The 21,164-nt window shown below is 37.2% G+C and overlaps 1 protein-coding gene across 1 annotated transcript in view; it reads left to right on the forward strand.

Annotated features, from left to right (window-relative positions):
- LOC137291249 (centrosome and spindle pole-associated protein 1-like) overlaps positions 1-20,602 on the forward strand; it is an 81,310-nt gene extending 60,708 nt beyond the window's left edge. Inside the window, exons 46-58 of the mRNA XM_067822550.1 lie at positions 138-308; positions 789-824; positions 2,331-2,349; positions 3,152-3,240; positions 3,805-3,857; positions 4,176-4,306; positions 4,900-5,031; positions 7,520-7,627; positions 10,722-10,828; positions 11,611-11,692; positions 11,934-12,003; positions 12,349-12,388; positions 16,467-20,602. Coding sequence (XP_067678651.1) covers positions 138-308; positions 789-824; positions 2,331-2,349; positions 3,152-3,240; positions 3,805-3,857; positions 4,176-4,306; positions 4,900-5,031; positions 7,520-7,627; positions 10,722-10,828; positions 11,611-11,692; positions 11,934-12,003; positions 12,349-12,388; positions 16,467-16,496 — 1,068 coding nt within the window. The 3' untranslated portion in view covers positions 16,497-20,602. The remainder of the gene's footprint in view (positions 1-137; positions 309-788; positions 825-2,330; positions 2,350-3,151; positions 3,241-3,804; positions 3,858-4,175; positions 4,307-4,899; positions 5,032-7,519; positions 7,628-10,721; positions 10,829-11,610; positions 11,693-11,933; positions 12,004-12,348; positions 12,389-16,466) is intronic.
- Positions 20,603-21,164: the final 562 nt, after the last annotated feature.

Raw genomic sequence — 21,164 nt, forward strand, 5'->3', positions numbered from 1 at the left:
TTATTGCAATAGTTGTTCTGCTTACAACTATATTTTTGTTATATCTGTAGCACTAAGATTTATGTTTATGTAATATTCTGTTTATATATTTTCTGCGTACCCTATTTTTTCTTTACCTATATAATGCACCCTTCCAGGAACCTGCTGATAAAGCGCTTACTTATCGAGCTTCCTCCCCCCCTGTGCCAGCTGCAAGAACCAGTCTTGCTGCCGAGAATCGGCCTCACTCAATTGCTAAGCAGCAAAATGAAGAGGCTGAAACCCGCTATGTGCCCTCTGCGCTTTCCAATAGAATAGATGCGCCTTCGGTAATCTTGGCTTCCAATCCCAAGGGAGATAATTCTTTTTCAAGAATTTCTTGTCTGGTCTCGCCTGCTGTGTACATGAATTTACGAAAAGAACTATCATCTATTTTTATGACATATTCTGATTAATGTTTTTGTGAAAAAAGTATTGAGACTGTCCTTAATAGCAAATGTAAATCAACACAGAAAATTCACCTATTCAGTGCTTGGAAAAAATGTGGTACATAAATTTGAATTTTAAATGCTGATTTCAATTTACCGTCATGCAGATGATAATTCTGTGCTTATTTGGAATCTGTAGCAGTTTACCTTGATGTAATATGCATGTATGACTAGTTGAACATTGAATAGGTTAGAATTAACTGATGCATAACAGAGATAACATACCCAAGCTTACCAGCAATAGTATGCTAACACATCAAAGCTGAACTCTTTATTTGTTCTTAGGTATTAGTAAAGCATTACTGTCAAATTTTGTTATAGCTTGACCGAGGTCGTTCCCCAGTTGACAGAGCTCCAGTAAGTAGCATGTGAAATGTCAGTGTGTTAACTGGGATTTTATATTGACATCATATTGTCTAATACTTTTGTTTGTTCTTTATGTGCAAGGTTTGCTTGCGAATGTAAGAGAAAATACTATTCACATTTGCAGAACATAAAGATGTTTAGGAATTTGTTCACCCAAGTATTTCATTGATTTATGTAAAAATGCAAGACATTTTATGCTCTTTTGGAAAATGCTGATACTGTGTAGTGGTAGCACGTTGACTGACACCACAGGTATACTCATAGTATTAATTCTGGTCCAATTTGCCACTACATGTTATCACGTAGCTAAATCACTGGTATTTTGAACAAGTTTCACCTGTTGGCAAAACAGGTGGTAACCAAGAGGTACAGGGTACCTCATAGTGGCAAATTCAGCCAGAATTGATTCTGCGAGTATACTCGTGATAGGCAGTCAACGTGATTCAATTTTATTACATTCATTTTCCCCCACAACGTGTTTTGTGGTAGGGGGTGGGGGTGTGGGTATTAAAATGTGCTCCGTCCATCCATCCATGTACATTTATCATTTCCGAAACAAAACTTTAATACCGTTCTCTATTTCTTCACCAAACTTTACCCAGATTGATCGGGTGGAGTACTGGTGCCCTTTGGTTGTTTCGGAATTCTGAATAAAAATGTTTTTGGCGTTTCCATGGAAACAAGTTTGACTTAAACTGAAATTGGTGCTAGTGCTCTTTTCTGGAGCAGAACTCTTCACTATTTCTTCAACAAACTTGACATATAGATACATCTGGTAATGTACTGTCTAAAACTGTTCACCATTTCTTCACCAAACTTAGTACATAACTTAGTCTACTGGTGCCTTTGGGTAGTTTTGGAATTCTGAATTAAATATTCTTGGCATTTCCATTGCAACAAGTTTGACTAAGGCTGAATTGGTGGTCGTGCTCTTTTCTGGAGCATAACTTAAACTCTGTTCACTATTTCTTCACCAAACTCGGCACATAGATGGATCTGGTGTTGTACTGTGCCTTTTGATGCTTCTTGAATTCTGATTAAAATATTTTGGTGTTTCTATGGCAACAAGTTTGACTTTGACTGAAACTGGTGGTTGTGCTTCTTTCAGAGCAAAACTTTTTAAACCTTTTGTTACTCTACTTCCACTTATCTATATACACACCAAAACATTTAGCTTAATCATACCTTGTAGACATTTTGCCATTGCAGAGGATATTGATGACTTTGTCTTCTTGTTTTATTTCTGACTTGTAGAAAATAGTTTCTTCAGCCAGAAAATATTTTACAATTTTAAGATTTCTTAAGACATCTACCCAAATAAATGTTGAAATATTTGCATGCATGGGTTCATAATGGCAGAAATGTGAGTCTGAAAACATTTTGAGTCTTTTAAGAATTAAATATAACTTGTCACTCGATATGAAACAAGATGTGTGAGACAGCCTGTATTATATTGGGAGTCCTAATGGTGCTAATATTACCTGTTCATTGTTTCAGTCTTCCTCAAGAGCACCAAGTAAGTGTTAGTTTAATTTGTTTGAGAAAATGTCACACTTGTATCAGTGTAGCTTGTAGAAGTGGCCTTGTGAAGATAACGTGGTATAATTTTCTCACAGTTTGATTCTCACAATGTAAAGCCCTGGATTATGAACAGATCACAGTCATGTAATTGTACCTTATTCTGACTTGCACGCTACAGCAGACAGAAAGAACCATGACCGCTATAGAGGATGCTATGAGTGCCTATGTCATGCTATGTTTACTACATGAGTGCCTAAATGTTAGTATTTCCTGGGCGAGAGTGAGGGATAGATCAACATGAAGGTGTGAGTGTTGTAAAAGTAGTACAATATGGGCATGAAAATAATATTCAGTTTATTACCAAAGTCTTCAAATTGAGGAAAATAAACATTGACTGGCAGCCCACTGTCACCGGGTAGAATATGTACATATGTAGAATGTAACATCATACAAGATATGTGACGTCATAGCATTGTTCATGACATCATATCAAAGTGATATGCCCGAGGGCATCGTATGAAAAGTATGAACCCTGTTATTTTCAACCTCATGGATAATAAATAGTTTTATTCTTGAAAATACTAGTTTCAACATTAATACTGGCTGTGTGATGCCGAGTTTGTCTAAAAACAACAGTATAATCCCAACATAAAGTTACAGGTCAAAGTCATTTATGTGACATTTTTTGGAAAGTCAGTTATCTGTATCTAAGGAATATGAATACATGTGAACTGAAAAATGTAGATAAATTAGCTAAGGTGGATGCTTGATGGTGATTGTGAGTGGCTTCTCTCCAGGTGCTGACATCCTCAATGCTCTGGCCAGGATGAAGCATCAATTAGCCTCTGAGAGAGACAGAGTTGAAACCATGCTAGACAAGAATGAAGTAAGTGCAGCACGTCTATCCTACCCAAGTAGTAACATAGGTCAAACCACAGTGAGTGAGTGAGTTTAGTTTTACACTGCATTCCTCAATATTCCAGCTATATGCCAGTGGTTTGTAAGTAATCAAGTGATCAACAGCACGAGCATTGATCTGCACAATTGGGAACTGATAACAGGAGTCAACCAAGTCAGCGAGTCTGACCACCTGATCCTGTCAATCGCCTCTTATGAGAGCGTAGTTGCCTTATGGGTTGCTGAAGGCCAATTCTACTCCAGACTTTCACGGGTCATCAAACTACTGAGCACAAGGAGTATCACAGCGTTACTTTTTTTATGATAAAGTGTAAAGTTTCAGTGTGTAATGCCAATAATGTCTCCTGGACTTGATACCATTGAAGTGAGAAAGTTGTCAAAGGCCTCATCTAGCTCATTTCTTATCATGAAACAGGAATTCTCTATCTCATGCATGGCCTTTTGTTTATTGACTTCCACTTTGCAGTGTAGAGTGAGTGAGTGAGTGAATACTGTTTAACATTGCAGCCTAAATATTCCTGTCTTGTTTCAGAATGAGCCGGAGGTGTTTGATCCGAGGTTAGCACAGAGGCCTCCACCAGCTCCGTAAGTTGAAGTCATCATCACAGCAGCTGGTTGAGCATATATTGCCGACATGTAGCTGGGATATAGCTTAGTGTGTCATCAGACAATGAGTGCAGACATAAACTTGCAAGATAGGCATATTTATAACAATCCAGGAAAAGTAAACAGAATGAAGTAGACAACCCCCAAGTCAAACTTTATGACTCAGTCGATTGCTCTTCTTTGTACCTGATGGTGGCATATAGTGTGGATGTTGCTCAGTGTGAAGATAAGGATAGTATGGATGTTGTTCAATGCGGTGACAAGCTACACAGAAGCCAATCTGTTTGTATGCTACAGACGGGTTCAGCGTGACATCGATGTGTTTGAGATGGCGCGTAACCGAAACACTGTTCCAGTTAGGCGAGCACCAACAGCAGACAACAAACCCAATCCAGAGCACTTGCGCGAGTTCCACAGTCTCAAACAAGGTACAGTGACTCACCGACACCAAGCATTCCATCTAAGTAGATTTTATAGAATCAGATATTGAAATGTTTGATGAAGCCCTTTTGGTACATTGTATCATCTGATTTGGGTGTAAGTACTGGTCTAAAAACATTTCTGCTGATTAAACATTTCAATCTGATCAGTTTGTGAACGAAATCAGACAATGTTTTGACTAGATGTTTCTTGATTAGATGTGTTTTTAGGGTTTGACAGTTGGTGGATAGGGAGTAGAGTTTCATTTCTTGGGGCATAATGAAAATTTTACATGCATTTTATTGAATTCATGCTGAACAAAATTATAAATTCTCCTGGTGACTTTCTTTATGTTGTCTATTCTTGAATAGTGCTTCTGTGTGAGTCTTACCATAAAATCTATTTGCACAATTTTGTATTCTGTCCTGTTCCAGACAGCTACACTCTAGCCAGGGGAGGGAACTCCTTATTACCTCCCCTTGTCCTCATGCAACTGTGTATAGCAGTGGTAGTTCATTGTACATCTTACTGTGTGAAATGTTGTGTATTCTGCATCAGTGTTTGCAAACCTTTCTGTGATGTATTTGCACCACTTTGTTAGCTGACACAGATTCTAGACAAGAATTCCAGCGACACTATCCATATGACCCGATGTCCAACGAGCATCTGGAACAGCAGCAGGCTGCACTCATCCGACAGCAGGAACAGACTCTCCGCGAATTGAGGGGCAAAAGTGAGAAACCATGACTTGTTATGTGCATTTCCATAATCTGAATCAACAAGGAAGTAGTATTCTATCAGTTAGGCCATGTATCTCCTGCATTGAACATTATACTTATCAGGGTTAAGAATCAATTATACTTTCACTAGAATGTTAAAATGATCTTTCACAGTGTTGTCATTTGCTCAATGGTAATAGCGATAGTCCACATGAAAATGTTCTTTGTACTTCCTGAATTTCCCGAGTATGATTTAAATTTTATGTTTTAAACCAGACAAGGCCTATAGGCATCAGTTTTTCATATTTCAATGCCATTAAGGCTGGATTTTGTAACATTGGTTTGTAATATGTTGTGTTGTTAAAAGGAAAGTGTCTTGTCTTATGTTGCTTCTGGTAAAGCTGTTGCTTCTTATAAAACAAAAGTGAAAAACTGGAAGAAAATGCTGATTAAATCCTATATGTACGACGACAAGATTAATCAGAAAACAGTCACCACTTAACTGATATATTTACTGTTTGTTATGTGAAATAAGGGGAATGCTTGAGGAATGATGCCAGTTTTTTGCTTCAAGACTTTGCACCCCCTTCTTGTCTTTCCACACTTTCTTCCTTGGGTTTCAGGACTATGTAAGGTTATGTTCTGTAGATTGATTGTATCTCACCAGTATAGACTGGATTAGAGAGAAGAAATTCATATAGGAAGTAAGTTTTGTTTTTTTTCTCACTTGTTAGTAAGGAGCAGTTTAAGCATGGCTGACATGGAAGGTTTGTTGAAATGGTGAAATAGATAGAGTCAGAAAATAGCTACTTTTCTTTTTGAGTAAGATAATAGTCATATACCTGTACTTTTATTGGTCAGAAAATAGTCAGCTACCCTTCATTTTGAGTGAGAGAATACTCACCTACCTGTCCTTTTGAATGTCAGAAATTAGTCAGCTTCCTTTCTCTTTGAGTCTGGGAATAATCATCTGTTTAAAGAGGGGCAGAAATAGTTTGAAACCTTTCCTTTTGAGGGGATTTTTATTTAAGTCAAGGTATCCTCAGTTGAATGACTTCTACAACTTAAATTATATGCTAAATGTGACTTCTAGACTTCATACATTACCCTTAATCAAGGGGCTTCTGTCAGACTGACAGTGGAAAGTGATGTGGGAAGGAGATATGTGGACAGGCTGGTTCAATTCCATGTGATCAGCCATTATTTTAAAGTTATCTTGGAAAGCAGATACCTTGACATCAAAGATGTATAACAAATCCTGTTTTCGAGATCATGCTTTACTCAGACTCCAATGTTTAAAAGATCCCAATGAAGTTCTTGTAGACATTTTGATTCCTTGACTTGCAATATTTGGGGGCAGATTATAGGTGCAAGTGCTTCCACTTTGCTGGCTTTGTAGATTTGGTACAATTAATCTCTCTCAACAGAGCCACTTGTATCGTGTCTACTTATGCTCATTCTGGTATATTGTTTTTAGATTAAATAACCGATAGAATTCTCCTCCCAGCTGCCTTTGTGAGTTTTGTACTTTAATGAATAGTGTTAACTGTTGCCCTGCTGTTGATCTGGAGTAATATGGAGTCAAGTCCATCAACAGATGTCTAACTGTTTACCTAACAGCTTCTTGACCTACAACTCAGAGACATCTGCACCAATTAAACTATAGACAGTAAAGTATGCATATGGCAATATTGGAAATCTAGATCAGTGCTTGGTTTCATGTTACACAAGGAGAGACTCTTAAGATATAAATTATTCATAGATCATATACTTTCTAATGCACTAGTTTGCCTTAGATATTAATAATTCATCAGTATGGATTTTCAGTTTAGTGAGTGATAATATGAAAATCGAATTTAGAAAGTCTTATTGCAGTCTAAATGTGTTTAATCTTCAAACACTTCCTTGCTTGTAGGTATTTGTTTTTTAATATATTAAATCAAGTTAGATTGATTTGTAGCAGAGAACTAAGGTGTGTCCAGTACAGTGAAATACAGTTTGCCCACGTTCATAGCCCTTGCGTAATTAGAGTTCACTGTAGGTGTTTTAGTGTGTTTTATTAGTAAAATCTTTCTTTGAAGATCTTATGTAATAAAAGACATATTATGCTTACTCTGTCAATTAAATAGATAACAAGAGAGTATTGTAAATGTCTTATAGAAGTTTATCATAAGCCCCTCTCTTTGAAGATTGCCAGTATTTAAGTACACATAATGCTTATATAATATTATTGAGGCCAGTGTGGGTGTTTTTCTCATTTTTAACTCAGGCATATTTCCTATATCTAAATGAACCATAAATCTAAATCAGACAATCATCAATGTTTATTTAATGATGTCACTTGTTCTTGCTTTAAGTGTGATGTTTGTGTTGTAACAGTCTGTCCCTAGACTTTGTGTGTATATATTGTGTCAAGCAGTGTAATGCTGCCTCTCCCTAATACTCTCTGTGTATTAAGCAATCCGTCCTAGCTGTCTTTACACACTCTCATCTTTATCACAGGCAAGTTTGAGAAGGCTCTGCCCAACATGGAGCCTAAAGACTTAGGCTTGAATCGTCATCGCACAATCAGTCCACAGCCAATGCTACAATCCAACAGTGCCTTTATAGGTTAGTCACACAGCTGTCACGCATCCGGATCACGTCACCAATATCGTCAGTAGCACTGCACGTCAACTCATGCAATCCTTAGACAAGTGTGTGAGCTGGAAATCTGGTGTCACAAGCTGCTATTAAGCAAATCAGTATTGTCAATCATCGTACGCCCCATCCTTGACTGTTTTGAAAATGGCATGACTTGCTTTGAAATTTTGTTAGATTTGTACGTATTTCGCCTTTGAGCAGTTGAACTGCATATCAGTACTATACACTTAGTAGTGTGTATGTATTCAAATGAATGGAAATGAAATTGAAATTTTCTTAGAAAAAATTTGAACTTTGATAATATTTTCTGTAAGATTGCAATACCAGAATTTTCAATGCTCTGATTTTGTTGAATAGAGTGTAACTGATGTGATTTCGACACATATTTGAAATATATTAAGTCATGTATATTAGGATTAGCCAGTAAGTTACTGTGTAATGTAGTGATCTATGTGTTTATATTCTTTATGAGTAATCATCTAAAAGACAGATGTTAAGACTGAAGCAGTTCACAGTAACAGAATATATAGGAGGTCATTACTGTTTTTGAGTTGTGGTAGGGTAGCCAAGTGGTTAAAGCATTAGTTCATCATGCCAAAGACTCAATTCGCCATGTGAATACAATGTGTGAACCCCATTTCTAGTGTCCCCAAGAGTGATATTGATGAAATATTGCTAAAGTGGCGTAGAACCATACTTGCTCAGGGTTATTGAGACCGATTGTTAAATTGCCCCCAACATGTAACACATAAGAACATTTCTGAAAATAACTTTGTAACAATGTTTGAACTCAGTAGATTGTTCATGGTCAGTGCTTCAAGGTCCTGTCTGATGTCTTAAACTTATACAGCCCACATGCTATATGTCTAAGGATTGCACAGTTGTCATGTAAGTGGCACCACAGGTTCGGCATGACATGTTCCATGACGGTTCTCTCTGCATGTCTGTGGGTATTCACATTTAAATGCTTAACAAACTGCATGACCATTTATTTCAGCATCCAGTGAATAACTAACCAGTTTTTATTTCATCAAGTGCAGGTTCACTACACTGTGAATCATGTATTGTATACTAGTATATCATGTCTTTTATATACACATGTTTCAGCATGTGTCCACAACACTGACTGCCGGTCCTGGCAGTCCGTGGACTGTAGGAGTGCCTGTTTGTCAGTGAAACCCCATGTGTGGAACATTTGTGCATGATTCACATGTCTCGGCATCAAGTCTTTTGAGAGCCAGTAGTAGCTGAAGAACATGAAGTCATAAATCTGTTTATGGACACCAACTTCTTTATTGTCTGTTAGCCTTACAGTTAAGGGCTACTTCTCTCTCTGTCACGTGGGTGAGTGGGAGAGCTGTGTGGTTTGCTTGTCCAGCCAAAGACCTGGGTTCAGTTGCTCAAATGGGTGCATTTGGTGGTCCTGGTCACAATGTTGCTGAAAGAAGCAAAAAACTTGCCTCACTACACTTTCAACAAGTGAATCTGAAAAAAGAAATTCCATGTCTTCCTTGAGTGCTTTCACCATGTCAGTGAGTAATGACATTTGAGTGGCACCTGTTAAACATCTATCGGGTGTATCATAGTCAGAGTAGCATTCTTCCTTTGAAAGGTCTATAAGTAACCCTGTGACGTTGTTACTGACTGTGGAGATGTTGTTTGATGTCTTTAGCAGCATTTAGAAGTTGTATATGTAGGACCAAGATCTTTTATGGATAAATCTTCTTTTTAATTCTCTTAAACACAATGTTTGAAACACTACATTGTCATTTGAAATGACCCCAAAACATTGTGTTTCAAACGAAGATGTTGGCCATAAGTTCTGTCTTCATGTTCAGCATGCTCAGTATGACGTTCCATCATTAATGTAGGTAACATCAGGAACAAGAATTTGCTGGTATTGGGTGTTTCTTAATCTGTTCAGTTTTCGTAGAAGAGTGGGAAATCAGGTTTTGGAGGGATACACTTTTCATTTTCTAACACTATGCTTTTGTTTTTATATAAATACTTTTGTCACTTTGGTTTTTCCAGTTATGTCCAGGGTATTTTACTTAGTTTGCATTTATGTTTTTCACTTTGTTTAAGTCATTTAATGTTAATATTTCTTCTGAAATAATTATGACATTGATGATAATGTATGGAACATTTGATACTTTGATATATTTTCTGATTCTCCTTCCTTCAGTTTGAAAGATTTATTTATATTTTTGGGGTATTTTTTTCAATTTCCAAAATTGTATGCAAATGTACAAGCATATATATTGTCCCACCAATGTGGTGAAGCTGTATTTAGAAAATTGTTGTCATATAGATATGTGTTGAATAAGGTTTGAAGTGACAGCCTGCCATGTCTATCTGGGATCCCAATATAATGTCTGACTGGGTTGGTGTATTATTTTTCTGAACCAGCTATGACTTTGACTGGTCCATCACTTATACTCCAGCACGAAAATATGTTCCCCTTTCTTGCACTCTTCACACATGCTTCAGATTTTGTCAGTTATGTTACACAGAAATTTGAGAGTTATTATGAAAATTCATGTAAAATTTAATATTCAGAATATGATTACTTGGGTATTTACTGTTTAAAATACAGTGTTTTAATCATCTGTGCAGTGAGATACCTCCATACAACTGACGAAATTTGATGCGGCTCATGCCCAGTTTCAACATGGTGTTGTATCAATCAATGTCCGCCACTTGTATCATCTAATCCATGCATGTAATACTAATAAGAGATTTATATATAATGTTGATTTCTAAGCTATGATTTTTTGTGGCATTTTAGTTATGATTATGTTTTCATAGTAAATGTATGAGTTTTTCTTATCATCAATTCTTGCATTCTAAAGTATAATACTATTCTTAATGATCTTTCACAACCTGTTTCACTTGTTCAGGCATAATTTGAAACAGGGTTGATATGTTGGAAGGTAGGTTATTTAGAAGATGGAAATGTATATTGAGGATGGATACAGGGAATGCATTAAGTCAACTGAGGACCAGAGTAGCTGACATGGCCATGTTGTCATTTCGTGTAATGCCATCTTCACTATCACAGATATGAATGGACTTGGACCAGTGTTCCCAGACGACCTTGATGACCTCCCACGCCGGAATGAATCTGCCCGGCAGCGACGCAGAGAGGGTCTCTTTACTAGCCCCAGGGTAGGATTTATGTACATGTATACAGACAGTTTGAAGTTAACAGCTCATCTTAGGTCCAGGAGCTTTGCGTCTATGTTTATTTTGAAATGAGGGACTGTGATAAATCATTAATTTTTAACACTAGGGTTATAAGGACAGTGATCTCTTAACTTACATTCATAATTTCAAATATTTTACATGTCACATATGGGGGTGGGTGGGGTGGGGTTGCTGGGTGGAGCATAGTTATTAAGGCATCCACTTGTCATACAGAGGCCGAAGTTCGAAGCCTTAAATGGGCACAGTGTGTGAAGCCCGTTCCAAGTGTCTCCCATCATGATTATACAGGAATATTGCTAAAAGTAGTGTAGATCCCAGCTCACTCACTCATAAACAACACACACTAACTGATTTATAGAAAACATAGATTTCAAAATTGATCCCACAGAGGCAGAGTATGGGAATAAAATGTGAAGGGTAGCCCAGTAGTCAGATTACTTACATGTGACAGTCAGTCCAATTATCAACATAAATAAGTACAGTGTGAGGCACATTGTTGGGCTGTATTTTCCCTTAGGTAAATACCTTGTGCTTTCACAATTTTAGTAATAAGGTTTCAACTGAAATGTTTCTTAAATGTCAGGACACAGACAAATTTTTTCGATTTAACTTGTATAATTAAAGTACTGAAAAGAAGATGATAATGATAGTTAAAGAATATTTTGAGTTTACACAAAAAGAAACTGTTCTTTTATTTCCCAAATTTTGAAGTTTTTCTACAAAATTCCTACCTGTTGTTTAAGCCTGGGTCAGTGACAAGCCTGGATGTGGATCAGATTGCCAGGAAGAATGAGCAGCGCCTGAAGAAACTCCGCGACATCCAGGGTAGGAGCAACCTCGCTATTCACACCCTGTATAATACATGGAGACATGATAATGACAGAAACCCAGTGTATGAAATGGCCACTGGCTCACCAGCCCGTAGCTACTAGTAATTCTATCAGGCCAGTAAATCTCCACAGTCAAGGGCCCAAATGGCTTGTAAATTTTCATGGGGTCATTTTGTAAATATACCATTCTCTCTGACTTATTAAGTTACAACAATAAAGTGTTTCCACATTTCCAGGTGATGATTTGTCTCTGAATGACCCAGACGATGTCCTGGACAGGTTTATGTCAAAACAAGCTCACAACAGGTAGGATTGACCATTCACAGTTAATAGGATTACTTCAGTATGTGAACATCAGCTTCAAAACTTCATGCTTGTTCCTATGGTAACCTACTGAAGCTGTCTGGTATCACGACTGAGATGTGCATGGGTGTTTATTCGTATTGAATGTCATTTTTGAAGTTTTAACCAGAATTGGGTCTTGTTGTTTGTACCTTAACCCTTTTCTTTGCAGTTTTCACTTTTTTAAAAAAGAAATGATTTAATTTGCATTTGTTTGATAATGAATGTCTGAATAACTTCATTAACTGTTTTGGTTAAATTAGATGTGTGTTATGAGTTATCTGATTCATGTATTTCCAACTTACACAGGGATTTTGTAACTGAGCTTGATTCAGAGAGTGATACCTTTGTAAGTTCCATATAGAACTGACATATGTACGTAATACATTAGGCCTGGCTTTGCTATCCTGAATACGAGTACCACAGCCAGGTGCTGCAGCACAGCCTAGTGTTTGTGAACTAATATATAGTGAGTTTTTGTTACTAATCAATTTAGTTTTCCATGAAGAATTGTACCTCTACTGCAGAGTTGGATAAGAGTCATAGGATACACGAGTCATGTCTTCCATGAAGAATTGTACCTCTACTGCAGATTTGCATAAGAGTCATACACGACTCATGTCTTCCATGAAGAATTGTACCTCTACTGCAGATTTGCATAAGAGTCATACACGACTCATGTCTTCCATGAAGAATTGTACCTCTACTGCAGATTTGCATAAGAGTCATACACGACTCATGTCTTCCATGAAGAATTGTACCTCTACTGCAGATTTGCATAAGAGTCATACACGACTCATGTCTTCCATGAAGAATTGTACCTCTACTGCAGATTTGCATAAGAGTCATACACGACTCATGTCTTCCATGAAGAATTGTACCTCTACTGCAGATTTGCATAAGAGTCATAGGATACACGAGTCATGTCTTCCATGAAGAATTGTACCTCTACTGCAGATTTGCATAAGAGTCATACACGACTCATGTCTTCCATGAAGAATTGTACCTCTACTGCAGATTTGCATAAGAGTCATAGGATACACGAGTCATGTCTTCCATGAAGAATTGTACCTCTACTGCAGATTTGCATAAGAGTCATACACGACTCATGTCTTCCATGAAGAATTGTACCTCTACTGCAGATTTGCATAAGAGTCATACACGACTCATGTCTTCCATGAAGAATTGTACCTCTACTGCAGATTTGCATAAGAGTCATACACGACTCATGTCTTCCATGAAGAATTGTACCTCTACTGCAGATTTGCATAAGAGTCATACACGACTCATGTCTTCCATGAAGAATTGTACCTCTACTGCAGATTTGCATAAGAGTCATAGGATACACGAGTCATGTCTTCCATGAAGAATTGTACCTCTACTGCAGATTTGCATAAGAGTCATACACGACTCATGTCTTCCATGAAGAATTGTACCTCTACTGCAGATTTGCATAAGAGTCATAGGATACACGAGTCATGTCTTCCATGAAGAATTGTACCTCTACTGCAGATTTGCATAAGAGTCATACACGACTCATGTCTTCCATGAAGAATTGTACCTCTACTGCAGATTTGCATAAGAGTCATACACGACTCATGTCTCCCATGAAGAATTGTACCTCTACTGCAGATTTGCATAAGAGTCATACACGACTCATGTCTTCCATGAAGATTATTTACAAATTTCTGTTTGAATCAATAAATATAAAGTTTTTTCCAACTGAAAGAAAGTTAAAATAATATTGAATTTTACCCTTTTGTCTTCTTTTGTAGATACATTAAAAGTGATTTGCTCTTTTACACAACTCAGACAATTTTACTGGTTCGATATTGATGACATTTGGCAAAATTGTCAGTAAATGAATATTTTGAAATAACATTGACTACGAGACCAACCAAAATTTTTGTTTCCTTGATTATCCTTTGATGAATAGAGCAGTACTTGCACATGTGTACAGCATCTCAACTGCTGATGACATCAGTCACCTTGATGGGAGAACGCATGACCAGCTACACTGCACGCTGCCAGCACATTGTACAACTAACACATAGCTGACCTAACACTTTGCTATTGCAGATACTACCCACTACTGTTTCCACAGTGACATGGGTTTGACCCAGGTAGCAGTGTAACAATGCCCAACACTGTGTGGATTTAATCCTAGATGTGCCCTTCTTCTCAGATACCAGTTCATAGAAATGAGCTCTTTTTCCAACTGTAGATGAATTATGTATACTTTCCTTCATGTTTGCTATTCTGTGAAAACTGTCAATAATGTTCTTGTTCCAATGGGAACTCCAGTGTACTCCCTTCATACCATGCTTGTCAGGTTTCTAATGACAGTGGGTAGCCTGGTGGTTAAAGTGTTTGCCTGTCATGCAGTTGGCCAGGGTTCCATTCCCCTCTTTGGTACAGTATATGAAGCCCATGTCTGGTGTCCCCTGCCATGATGTTGCTGAAATATTGCTAAAGGCAGTGTAAAACTGAACTCACACGCTCTGGTAAAAGATGCATGTCTGTTCATGCCTCTTAGGGCAGTGGGGAACAGGTGGTCACAGTATGTAACCTGGTTGACAGTATACTACTCAGTGTTCGATAGGGATATAATCTCAGTGTATAAGTATACACTTCACATAGTCTGTGTATCAGAGATAGAAATAGTCCCAGCAAATTACAGCCTAGCAGAGATCACCGTTCACATATCACCAGCATCATTGATCATGTTATCAACTCGGACTGGCCATACTTGAGACCCTGTTTGGAGTCAACGTCAGAAAAGGTCCCCTGTTACCTGCTTGTCGTAAAAGACAACTGTGGATTGAGTGGCCAGGCTTCGTGACTTTGTTGAATGCATCACACCTTTTTGCAGCAGATGGATCATTAGGTTGTTCGGTTCAAACTTTGCTGGGTGGTGTCATTTAGCTGCAATGTTATTCACAGTGATGTGATGACTTCTTTTGGATTGCAAGCAGACTATTTTGAATATTGATGATGGTGTATTTATAATGTCTTAGATTCCTCTGGGTTTGTCAGCACCATGACCCATGCTTATGGGTTTCACTGAGTGTAAATCTGTTAAACTGGCTCAAGTCTGTGGCTAAATCGCCTTGTGCTATCTTCCCACATACACTGAATCACTGGTATATATCGGAAATGCTATTTGCAGCTTTAGCAACAACTCTCTCAGTCTGTAACGATAGGACTTAAAAATGATTGAAAACAATATGAATGGAATATTTGTAGTTGGACTAACAACATAATTAACTAGTTAAAATAAGTAATTTAAATACATAATAATGACTCACCAATATATATTCATTCTGGTATGGTGACAAACGAACATTTGCAGATGACTACTGCATTTAGCCGTCTCCAGAACTGTGAACCACAGTGAAACAGATTACTCGTTTCTGTAATTGGCTGGCTACTTTGATATGCCTTAACATGCAGTTATCGCATGGTGACAGTAGTGCATGTATTATGTAGAATAGATACTGTGCCTGTAAATTGGACTTCCACATCAGCTGAAAACCAGTGGTGGATCTAGTCTTAACCATTTCTCCTAATTCTTCAATTGCTTTCTTCCTTGTCAAGTGAAATGGCTTGAGAGAAACTTGTCTGATTTATTGATTAGAATTTAGAGATTGTTTTGAGATTTGTTGGATTGTTGACAAGAGAAAAGCTTGCAACTTTTTCCTTTCCTCTCTTCCCAAACAACAGATTGAATTCATAAATTATGTATTGATGTATAAATGTATAAGATAAGTAATGTATTATTCAGTACAATATGATACTATGAATAGGAATATTCATTGAGCCAGTTATGTGTGTGTAATTATGTATTTTCATGGTGGCAAAGTCATGATATCATCTAAAGAAGTCACCAAGACCTTCTGCTGTTGGAGTTAACGGAATCAAGTAATTTGATTAAAACAATTTTAAGGTTGATATGTAATTTGCCCTTGATTTTTAATAATGATTTATGATTTTTGCTAAGTTTACTCTTTGGTGAAACAAGTTCGGATTGACCAGTATGGCTTGGAATTATCTGCAATAATGAAAACTAGATAATGTTTTAAGTTCTAGGAAATGGTATGGATCTATTGAGAAACTATAAGAATTTCAGGGTCTTCAGTTATGTATCAGCTTATTTTATGAACAGAGTGAAGTATTAAAACATAATGACAACATATCATTTTACATCATACTGGAACCAAAATTCATGATGTAAAAGTATGTCTACTGTGTTCAGTCATGAAAATAAAATGTACCCAGTAAGAGCCTGAGGGTCCATATCTTAACTGCAGATTTTGAAAATATAGATGTAACTTGCCCAAGATTAAGAGACTACAGCAGAATGTTTTTGGATGTTCTAAGTCCAAACATTTTGTATTGTGATGAGTGTTAAATGTTGCTGGTTTCAGACCCCCTACAAGTCAGACTATGCAGGATGATTCTTGGCTTCAACCTGGCAGCAAGCTGTCCCGATACTGAGTCCTGGTCTCTCTTCTGCACATAGTCTTCTTATACAGTGCTGCACATCGCCTCATCTAGCTCATCCGTGCCAACAGAACCGCTGCATGCTTCAGCTGACTTAAGGTCAAGGTTGCATGCTTCTGATCTGAAATGTCACCCTGATGTCACTGACACTCATCTGGTCTAAGCAGACTCACTCAGCTGAATGACACTTTCTCACTGGCCTGTGTTTGACCAAGTGCAGATTAAATGAGGAACAGCTTCTCAGCTGACCATATCCCTTCACATCCTTGGCTTCTCCATCACTCACATGGAAACAAGACTATAAGTGATTTCTTCAGACTATTGCCATGTAATTTGGTGAGAAATGAACCCTGAAGTTCATGAGGATGTTACATACTCTGTGCTAACTATAACATTTCTTTTCAAATTCCAGCATGTTCTGTGAAAGTTCCAAAATGTCACATGCACCAAGCGTTCTCTTTGTTGGCTATAGACAGTGCTAACTGTGACTTCCTTTGTCAGTTCCAACATCTACATTCCTGGGTTCAGGAAGACATTGTTGGTGCTGTACCTGAGAATCTCTCCACAGGATGATGAGTTTGTATAAATATTACCACATCTATTACATAATTGATGTTCTGACAGTGTTTCTGTATGCATGCGTCAGTTAGTGAACAGTGAACTGTACATATTATTGTCTTGTTCATTACATTCCTGTGACATGGTATTGAATATTCTGTACATGCATATCACATGTCGGACAATGCCATTACTAACAGATGAGACATTTGTAGATGAGAGTTATCTCCCTTCCTCCATGGCCAGGTTCATACACACATATGTAAATATGCATTCCATGTTTATAGGTTCACAGTATAAGAATACCTCAAGAAATGTTCTATTGTCTGTACCTTTATATCCTTCTAACTGAGTGTGTACATATCCTGTATATGAACATTGCCATACAACTTCTCAGTGGTGAAAGTATTTTCAGATCATGAGGTCTACTCTTCAGAACATGTCACTTCAAATTTCCTAGCTCCTTTCAACAGACTTAAAAGACGTAATTGTTTAGAATTGGTGTAACTGATAGGGCATTTCCTTGCATATGACACACTGTAGATTTCACTACATTAATATTGGGTTGACTACATAAATACCTCTGGATACATGGGACATTACTTGGGCTGAATCTTACGTCTTATGTGTAGTCTTACGCACAATAAAAAACTTGGCTGTTGGTTGATGTAGCAGACCCAGACACAGAACACTATGTTGCATATGTTTTGTTTCCAGTTTCCTTGGGGTTTTTTTCATGTAAATATCAGATGAACATGATTAACTTTTGGGGTTCCTGAACAACTGATATCGTATAAGGATGATATTCTTAAGCGTCACTATCAGAACGTTGTGTTAGAGTAGCATCCCCTCCTCACACCCACTCAGTCCTCCTCAGACATCTTCCACGCAGAATCATTGCTGCCACCAATGTCCAGCAGCCAGTTGACAAATCATAAACATTTTCCCCCTAACCCTAAAAGCAGGTCATTTGTTTGTTTTCCTTTTGGAATGCCATTCTACTGTATTGGGAAAGGTTGTTCTACTGACTTTATTTTTGATGGATGAAGTTAAGTTTTCTTTAGTTAATTTTGCAACTGATTTACTATTTCTTTGAGTAGTTTTTCATTCCTATTGAGTAAAACACCCACATTCTCCCTTCCATTCCCTTTCTTTCACCTTCTTGATTTGTCTGGGGGAAGAAGAGTATAATCTGACACTACAGTCATCACTTTGTACAGACATGGGGCAGTGGGGCAGCCCAGTGGTTAAAGTGTTGGCTCATGCTGAAGACCCAGGTTCAAATTCCAACATGAGTACAATGTGTGAAGCGCATATCTGGTGTTCCCACGATGATGTTGCTGGAACTTTGCTGAAAGCGACATAAAACCAAACTCAGTCAGTCAGTCGATGATTACAATGATATACATGGTTACGTCTCTTTGAGTTTTGTATTATATTGGTGGCAGCCTTTGTATAGAAGCTTTTCAGACAAGCTATCACAGTGAGAAGCAAGCCCTTGCCTGGGCATCTTGTCAGTTGACCTGACACAGCTTTCTTAGGTTGTGTATCTTTCTTTCATCTAAGAAAAAAGTACTGGTGAGAATAGGATCACTCTTTGCTTATACTGATGCATTTTAAAGACACATCACTGTCCATAGATGAAGAATATTGTCCTGATATTCTGTTGTTTGGCAGCATTCTAGTGTGTGAATATATGCCCAAAGATGTCTATTTATTACATTCTTATCTCTCAGAACATTGATGTGTATTTGTATAAAATGTGAATGTATATACGTGTATGTAGATGTTAATGGTTCTGGAAAACTTGACATTGTAAATACCGGAATTTAATTTGTTTGTTAAGGAGCCATAAGAAATGTTGAAAATAGATCTTTTATTTCAGACAACTGTCTTTACCTTGAGCTGCTACATGATATTATTCAAATTGTAAATAGTGTTGAATTGTGTGAGCCATCCTGATTTTATTTCATTACATGAACATATGGATTACCTGCATATATGTCAAAATATCCAAAATATGAAAATTATATGAAACAATTGTAAGTGTTACTCTATAGTTGACAGTTATGATTTCATGTGTAACCAGAGTGTCTGATTTCCCATGATCTCTCAATGTGGTATGACATTCAAACAAGATGTTTTAATTTGACCCCTTTCAGGTAAATTTAATACTTCTCGTATGTTGAATCGCTGTAAAGGATCTGATTTTACCAACATTGTTGTTATATAAACACAGGATTGATTGTACAAAAACTGTCGTGTCCATAGATCTGGAAGCTATTGCCCCATGTTACATGAAGCACCTCATTGTCTACAGCACTATGCAAAATGTATAAATCAAAATCTGGTCTACTTTGTTGTGATATAGCTTGTTTATTACATAGATATCTGTCTGTGATGTGGCTTGTTGACAACTTTTGTCTTGTTGAAAACTGGTTTTATTGTTTAACAATATTTTTGTGAGAACCAAAAGTAAAATTGACAGTGAAGAGGAATTGTACTGCATACTACTCAATAGAAGTAAAAAAAAGCTTCCTTTTTTCAGCTGGCAATAGTTACTGTTTGGTGACATGACATGGTCATGTGAAACTAAGGGATGTAATTGTTTGGATTTGACTGATGCATAAAATTAGATGCACTCTTTCAGGAGCAAAATCATTTGCAGACACAGAAGAATATTTTATATTAATTTGATGTGATTGAACTAGTTAAGGTTGCACAAGATTTATAAGGTTCACATGTATTTATACTTATTTATTCCAAAATATTATGCTAATATTGTTATGAGATGACACTGTCTATCTGTTGTGCCTTAGATTTCAAGCATCATCTTGGTGTCACATTAACTGTATGCATTTATGTGGATTCTCAGCCCACCCTGACATATGTATCTCTTCCTTGTGACACAAGTATTAAGTCGAAAATTTGTCATTTCATTTTATCATTTTAAGCGCTGTGTCCCTTTGATTGCTATGTTATATTAATCATGATGTTTTAGGTGATCTTGTTGCTGGTGGTCTTTGTGTATTTATGGTGGTCCTTTCTCTATGATGTAGACAGGTGCTGTTTGGATGGGGGAGGAAGAGTGCCATCCCTGACTGAAGGTTGGAGGAGAATCCTGTGAACATTGCATTAAAGCTGCATACTTTGTGATGTCGATACATCACACATTCCCAGTATTCTGAAGCTTTATGTTTGTTCTGCTATTTCCTTAGTGTCAAATTGTTATAGGGATATTTTTGCTCAGTCGGCATTCAGGAATGTTTAATGAAACGTCTTAATTTTATTTAATTAACTCTTGCTTCTTGTCAGCCCAGAGTGTTTTCTCGAAAGGTATATTTTTAGTAGAACCTAATGTACCTGTTTATGGTATGAGTGACACTGGGAATCTGTGCTGGATGTCCTGTTATGGATCTACTTATTGTCTCATGGTCAATCACCAGACTATCTGTGATATTTCCGTCCACTATATATTGAAGAAATAAACACATGCATATCACTTCAGGTATTTTTGTCTTTGTTTAAAGTAGATTTATTGTAAAGACCTTTATTGGTATTATACAAAATGTTTGGAATGAACAGGTCCGTAGCCTTCATAGCTGGTCTTAGAGATAACCAGGGTTTTACATGACACCAGATTCCTGTGTATTTGACGAAACAATTTTGTTTTAAAATATGCCCTCTCAAAATATTAAATTAAATTATCATACAAGTCATGCTTGATGAAGTTGCATGAGTGACCCTCAGAATTCAGTTCAATAAAATCAGTGTGATCAGCAGACAATGTTTTCCTGAGGTCTTCATTAATTTAGATATTTCTTTCAATTCATGTACAATACAGTGAATAAATCAGAAGCATGATTTCCGGCATATGTTCAGTATACTGCAGTGTGATGACGGCGCCAAAGAGTAAAAAATATACCATTGCCTAACAATCGTATAAATGGCAGTGCAACATGAAACAACTAAATGTTTGCAAAACTCTTGCTTTTTTCATCCACAAATAGATATTACACTAAACTTTTCTTGACTCCCAAATATTGAAAAGGCCTCCAAAGGTG

This window comes from Haliotis asinina, chromosome 7, assembly GCF_037392515.1.
Source record: "Haliotis asinina isolate JCU_RB_2024 chromosome 7, JCU_Hal_asi_v2, whole genome shotgun sequence".
Lineage (NCBI taxonomy): Eukaryota > Metazoa > Mollusca > Gastropoda > Lepetellida > Haliotidae > Haliotis > Haliotis asinina.